The sequence below is a fragment of the Corylus avellana genome, chromosome 3 (genome assembly GCF_965113065.1).
Source record: "Corylus avellana chromosome 3, dhCorAvel1.hap1.2, whole genome shotgun sequence".
Taxonomy (NCBI): domain Eukaryota; kingdom Viridiplantae; phylum Streptophyta; class Magnoliopsida; order Fagales; family Betulaceae; genus Corylus; species Corylus avellana.
In genome coordinates this window covers 1,887,446-1,895,208 of record NC_142492.1, presented here as the reverse complement: position 1 = coordinate 1,895,208, position 7,763 = coordinate 1,887,446, and the positions used below count along the sequence as shown (strand labels likewise).

At 31.4% G+C, this 7,763-nt stretch overlaps 1 protein-coding gene across 1 annotated transcript; it reads left to right on the top strand.

Moving 5' to 3' along the window:
- The first annotated feature begins 2,228 nt into the window (after positions 1 to 2,228).
- Positions 2,229 to 3,459, top strand: LOC132176429 (uncharacterized). Its single transcript, XM_059588629.2, has 3 exons — positions 2,229 to 2,407; positions 2,768 to 2,914; positions 3,110 to 3,459. The coding sequence occupies exons 1-3, from the start codon at positions 2,299 to 2,301 to the stop codon at positions 3,196 to 3,198; spliced, it is 345 nt and encodes a 114-aa protein (XP_059444612.2). The 5' UTR covers positions 2,229 to 2,298; the 3' UTR covers positions 3,199 to 3,459.
- The last annotated feature ends 4,304 nt before the right edge of the window (positions 3,460 to 7,763 follow it).

The window sequence follows — 7,763 nt, the reverse complement described above, 5'->3', positions numbered from 1 at the left end:
CTTCAATATCCAAATTATGTCTCTGCCTAAATCATATGTTTACAAATTAAGTCCTTAAGACTATTTCTTCATGCTTGTTTCAACACGCCCCCTTTTGAGTAAGTGGGATATGCAATCCTTTGATATATAATTAATAAAACAAATTGAACAAGGAATAATTGATTTCACACTTAATATACAAAGACTGATGTTGACAAAACAATGGTAATAAATTTTTTAAAGGAAGAGTACACATATCTCCTCAAATTAACACCTAATTTACAATGTTCTCATAAAACTAAAGATTGCATCAATGTTTCCCCAAACTACAAAAAAATTAAAATATTGTACCCCTTTTATTCGTCAAAAAGATAAAATGACCCTTTTTTTTTTTTTTCTCAATATGATAAAAATCCCTCTCAATTTGGATACAAAGAAAAAAGAAAAATTTTAATTTTAAAAATTTAAAATTAAAGAAAAAGATGAAAGATGATGGTGGCTTCTTAGCCAAATAACGGTGGCCTAGCCACTCACTTTGACCAAATGGGGGTAGCCAAACCATCCCTCAGCCATTTGAGGGTGGTTTGGCTACTCCCAAATGGCTAGGGGGTGGTTCGCCACTTCGACTACTCCCTCTAGCAACATCTGAAGGTAGCCAAACCATCCCACAGTTAATGGGAATAGTTCAGCCATTTGCATAAGTATATATGAACTATCCAAAATCATAGCTAGGTTGATTTTATATGTAAAAACATTATTTATCATATGATTATAGTCATATTTATCTTTCAGAGATTGTAAAGATGTACCAGGCATGCAAAATAAAAATCCCAACTAGGGATTGATTCGCCTTGCTGCCCAATTTCTACGAAAAGGAGTTCATGGACTTAAAATAAGCTGATAAAACAGAAAAGAAAAGAAAAGAAAAAGATCAATGATCAGCTTGAAGAGTTTAGACAGATATATAAACCCAGAAACTAAATACAACCCTAAACTTGGGGTAGTTCTGCCCTTGAATTCAAATATATTTAATTTATAGCCATCTTTGTATCTATTCATAAGTACTCTGTTAAAATTTTAATTTAAATAATTACATTTATTATTTTCTATCCGCTTAAGTTTTTTTGAATAGTTAGTGATTTGACATGGTATTAAAATATTGATTAAATGACCACATTCACAATTTCTTATTAGCTGAAGTTTTTGGGTTAAGTGATAATTGAACATAATATATATTATAACAAAGGTCCTGAGTTCGAATATTGTTTTCGTCATTTACCTCTATTTCAATCAAACAGTTCAAGTGTTATTTGGTCCCACACATGAGAAGTACTTTAAAATATTAAATTTAGAGAAATGATAGTTTCAATATTTTGCTCATATCATCTTAAAAATTAACCATTAGATTTATCGACTTATGTAAACCTCATATAAGTCAATGGTAGATCCCACAAATCTAATGGTTGATCTATTGAATTTGTAAGAGAATATAAGAAAAATATGGGCAAATTATTGACACCAATATATTGTTTCTCATCAATTTAAACTTTTAGAATAAGTGGTGATTTAACACTTAGTATCATATATATATATATATATATATATATAGCGGAGTTCTTGAGTTCAAATTTAATTTTCACTCTATAATTTACTTTTACGTTTCTATCAACTTAACTTTTAGACTACCATAGTAAGATTCAAATTAACAAAAGTGTTTTCATACAAAGATCGTAATGCTAATGTGACAATATATCACAACTAAACTTGGATTTTTTTAGTTTTAAAAAAAAACTAATTAAGATAAGAATTGATCAACACAAATACATTATCATTATAAAATAATCATAAGATAAATGTAGTTTTTGACCTTACTCTTTTCCCAAATATGTACCTAAACATGCAAAGGCTTTCGTAAGGAATGGAGACAAATTAATTAATATGATATATATAGATGGGTACACCACTTTTGATAACCATGTACCACGATTTTCAATGCATATGTTAGACAAAACCTCCACCTTGTATATATAATGACAGCATTGAACAGATCCAACTCTATTTTTTTGGGTAATGAATCATTAACAATTAAATTTTAACTCTCGGACACCAATGTTTACTTGGCTCACTGATCCTATCGGTATCATCAAAAGAAGAAGCAAACTATTGGGGCCCTAGCCGCCCTCCTTCCCTCACTACTCTCTTGCAAAACTTGTGTATAAATAGGGAGAGCCACAATGCAGTAACTCACCCTTCACTTTCACAGACAATCATCTTAGAGTACTACATTGTCTCCAATCCTCTTCCTTTTTAACAGCAAAAATGGGTTACTCCAAGACCTTTCTTCTCCTTGGTCTTGTCTTTGCTGTGGTGCTATTCATCTCCTCTCATGTCTCAGCTCGTGACCTGCTTGCTGAGCCTGCTCAAAACGGTGAGTTTCTTCCTTATTTCTTGTGTTAATTAATAACGTATGTGTAAATTCCTCATATAAAGTGATAATATATTATGCATCCCTTGATAAGACAAGGATACAACAAAACAGATCATTTAATTTTCAAGTATAATTTAAGTTTGTTAATTACTATTTGTCTCAAACTCCTTATTTTTAATAGGTGAGATACAACATGTGTAGTATATTAACGATGAAAAAAATACCATGTTAAATCACTATTTGTTATAACAATTTAAACTTATAAAAAATTTTAAATTTAATTATTTAATCAAATACTTTTGATATAATTTGCCTTAGCCATGCATGTTGTGATTTAACTTCTTCAACTCATTTTTACAGAGGAAATGGTCAAAACTGAAGATGAACACGACCATGAACATCATCATCATGATCATGATGATCATGATCATCATCATCATCATGACCATGACCATGACCATGATGATAAGCACCATGGAGGTAGTCCCCCGGGACATGATGAAATAGGTAAGATACAATATGTAAAATATTTAATTGAAATAAGAGGTAAATAATGAAAATGATACTATGTTAAACCACCACTTTTCTTAAAATTTTTAACATATAAAAAAAGATAAATTTAATCATTTATTCAAATGTTTTTGACATAATTTGCCTTAGCCACGCATGTTGTGATGTAACTTCTTCAACTCATTTTTATAGGGGAAAAGGTCGAAACTGACTCTGTGGGGGAGGCCAAACGTGAACATCGCCGTAGACGTCGTCATGGTGATCACTCAGGACACGATTAGACAAATCCTTCGTCCTATATATATATGCTATATATCTGTATGCATGGGTGCATGTCTAAGAAACATGTATCTTAATTATCTAAGTTTGTAATGTCAATAAGGTTGTGTAGCTTATAAACTCTCAACCACAGCATGCAGCTGTATAAGCTTTATCTTTCTACTTTTTTCATGTGTATCAATTCTGCCTTTTATGTATTAAAATATGCTTCAACTTGAAGGTGTGAAATCCTCACTACTCACTCGCTATGGTGTTGTCAATTACTACACAGTTCAAAAATTCCTTTTACCCATGAAAGTGTAATCTACCGCACAATATCCAACCAAAATAATATAAAATAGATAATAAATAATATATCGTTTATTGTTTTAAAGACGATAAATAACTTCGATCCATGACTAAATAAATCAAAGGACGACAATAAAAATGATGAGATCTAGTTCTTGTTTGTTTTCTTTTGACAATTTATGCAGTTTAAAAACAACGTGAATGAACAGTTTTTTTTTTGGCTTGCTCAGACAAGCTTTTTCTATTGAGACAAGAGCCCTCTCTCATCCTCTTATTATTACTCATTTACTCTTTACTCTTTTTAGGAAAAAAAAAAAAAAGAAAAAAAAAAAAAGAAATTCAAATGAATCGGAGAGTAGATATGTAATTTTGTCTTCTCAAAAAGTGAAAAAACAAAACGGACATGATCATGGTTATCATCACGGCCATCATCATGGTCACCATGGACACGGTGCTGCAGGCGAGACAGAAACTGAAAACTGAAAACTTAAACTAACAAAAATTAGACAAATCCTTCGTCCTATGCTATCTCTATATATCTAAGTTTGTAATGCCAATAAGGTTGTGTAGCTTATAAACTCTCAACCACAGCAGCTCTATAAGCTTTATCTTTCTACTTTTTTCATGTGTATTAATTCTGCTTTTTATGTATTAAAACATGCTTCAACTTGAAGGTGTGAAATCCCAACTAGCTATGGTGCATGTTGTCAATTACAACACAGTTCAAAAGTTCTTTACCCATGATAACGTAATCTACTACACAATATTCAACCAAAATCATATGAATTAATAGATGATAAATAATACACAAAAATTTTGGTTATGAAGTAAAACTCTTTGAAGAACTCTTCAAAGGTAAAACATTCCGAGACAATAAAACCCAAAAAATCAGTTCACTAATACATGCAAAGCACAGTTTAAAGGTACAAATTGTTCTTAATTAGCACCGTAACTCTAGAACTCTGGCCAATCTTCTATCTGATTTCCTCTCACACTTCAGAACTCTGGTGCTTAAGGATAATCTTTTATGTATGGTTTTTCAAACTCGATCCAAGAGAGTGTGGAAAGTTGAAGATTCGATGGTCTCTTGGCTCAATAAAAATAATGGCTTTAGCCCCTGAAAGTTGTGCATAACAAGCTCTTAAATACCATATATGAGCCAAAACCCCAGCTTCTTAGTCCAATTATTAGAACTCTAAATCATGTAAAATCAATTGGCGGCGTCCGGACACTCGCATACGGATTTGCAAATGAACCATTTTGCAACTTCATCGTTCAATGTGTCATTACGATAGGTGCGAACGAGACATTAATTTTGTAGGTCCATCTGATCTGATAGAGCTCGATTGGACAACTACGGACGACGTACAGCTTTGAGAACGAGGCATATTGTAAGTCCATTTGATAGAGCTCGATCGTCTAGACATTTGCGAACGAGGTCTTGCATGTGTACTTGACATTTATGAAGAATTTTGACACTTGACCTTAACTACAAAACTACCCGCACCAAATCACCGAATCCGCCAATTAAAAACCTAAAAAAAATGCTAGCTTGCATGTCTTGTATTTCTCTGCCAATTATTTCAAATTTCAATATATCACCCTATATATATATATATATATATATATATGGATGACTGATTCAAGAAATGAATATAAAAGTAGGCACAAGAAAAAGAAATTACAAGTTTATATGTTTGGTGGGAAAACGAAATCAGTGAATGTTGGCATATATATTATATATATATAACCACTGTGATGGGATACAGGCCTAGGCATACAGCCACAACTGGCGACAATGGTCGATCACCAGAACGTACTGTTCCATAACCAATTAGCCTACATTTCTTGTATATATCACTCATTGACTTTTTATCAGACACACCAAGACGTTTTGTTAAGATATATATATATATATATATATATATATATATATATAATTTAAACAATTAAATTTATAATATTTTTAATTAGTTTAAATGTTTAGGGCAACTAATGACTTATTATGGTATAGAAAGTTAAGGTTATGAACTCGAACATCGTTTTCATGATATACTTTTAATTTCAGTTAAATATCTCATATGTTGGGTTTGATAACTTGTTTAGAAAGAGTTTGAGTTCATACTAAACTGACCCTCAAAAGCAAAAAAGAAGTCCCTCTTTTTTATTTTATTTTTTATTTTACGTAGTAGGTTTCACTTAGTTTATTTTTTATTTTTTGCTAATTATAATAAAAGGGAAATTCCAGTATTTCAATGGTCAAAGTGCATGGGGTGTTTTGGAAAAAAATTGGTCAAATTGGTCACCTGCAAATCACATGACTACTTTTCCATTAATTCTAACGTACGTTGGACTCTCTGACAAATGGGTGATTTTGTTATTAATAGATATTATAGATAGTTTGGCGTATTGTAATACCAAACGTACTTGACAGTTCATAGAGGTTCTAAGTTGAAAACAGTTGATAATTCAAGAGGTAAAAATATATTATCTCCAAAATATTAATTAAAATAATATTTTTTTATCAACTTAAAAGTTTGAGACAACCGGTTATTGTACAACTTTATAGTACGTACATACAAGTTAGCCTAAGGGAGTATATTTCCTATTTGTAGAGAATATGAGAAAAACTCATAATCATTCTTAAATTAGAGCATTCCTAGCAGACTCCCTTATGTATAGGGAATATGTTCAAAAAATCGCCAAAAATGTCCCACAACAGACTTCATAAATAAGTCCTAACCATGAGAATTGCAACAGTAGAACCTAAGGGTCAAAGTATAGGATTCCACTATTGCAATCCTTATAATTATTAAAATAAATAACAAAACGTTTCTCTCTCTTCTCTACTCTCTCCCCTCTTCTCTCATATATATAATATAATTAAAATACTTTCTCCTCTCTTCTCTCCTCTTATATATATAATATAATTAAAAAAAAAAAATTTAATGATATAGGAAATGGTTAAGGGAAGCTATTGTGGTATATTTTGACATATGAAAGTAAAAAGTAGTTTGAATCCTTAAATGTAGAAAAAATGACGAGGAAACTGCTGAGAATACTACTATTATTATCCATGTGGCACTTTTTTTTTTATAAAAAATAAAAAATAAAAAACAAAAGAACAAAGAAAATAATGAGAGACGAACCCTTGAGAATACCCAAGTCAATAGCATTTCTCATATAATATATTAACTTAAAGATTTTGATCAACAATATTATAAATGAATAACTTATAGATTTTGATCAACAATATTATATTTTTCATTTACTAACGTGTTACAATTGTCTAACTTAATTAATGCTCAGGAGGATATGATCGTGATTATTTTACAAAATTGAGTAAAAAGAACTTGTGGATTACAACACGAAGATGACGTAAGAGAGGACGTACGTATCCATGCAAAGAGCAGAAGAACGAACACGTCCAACAGGCTTGATCGCAGTAGGCTGAAAGGTGCAAATTAAATAATTGCAATTAGCCCATTAATAGAATTTCTAAGATTTCCTGGTCCAAGTAAATCTACCAACTTTCAAAGGAAATCTTCACACTGAAATTAATTAGTTTTTTCAATTTGCTTGATCAAGTCAAACCCTTTTTCCAATACATGGAGATATATACCAGAAGAAAAAATATGAAGACTTGGCACAAGACAAAGTAGTGGTTGATGACGGTGAGATTCCTTCCTCTAGATTACAAACAAATGCATCACAATCATCAAAACGTTTGTGGGCAGTTGGACCTTTTGATCAATGAATTAATTAATACCCTTTTAAAGGGGAAACGAATTAATACCCTGAGGGAGTTTAATTACCAGCTCAATGCCGGCAACCCATATGGACAATTAGTGGAGCTTAGTTGACTCTAATACCAACTGATGTAGTATGACTCAAGCGAACTCTTCAGTAAAAAGTCCTAATAGTTGATGTCCAGACGAAAAGAGTGAGTCATTACTCACTACTAACCCTAGTTACTAAATAGGAGAATAATGATGAAGTTGATAATTAGTTGTGAAGTTAACATTGGTGATTATAGAGTGGTCTTATGTCGAATAAATAGCGTAACAACTTTCAGGTTTAATGTTATTATTCTTGTTGGACCGGCTTGTCTAAGCTTAAGGCGTTTCCATATAGATTGTACATGCATGCGGCTACTTATGTCGCTCAACTTCAACCTGAGAATTGTTTTCAAAACAGAACATTTTTTTTTTTTTGAAAAAAAAAAAAAAAAAATTATGCTAGCAATCAATGTCACCCAAGTGAGAGAATGTTAGAATAT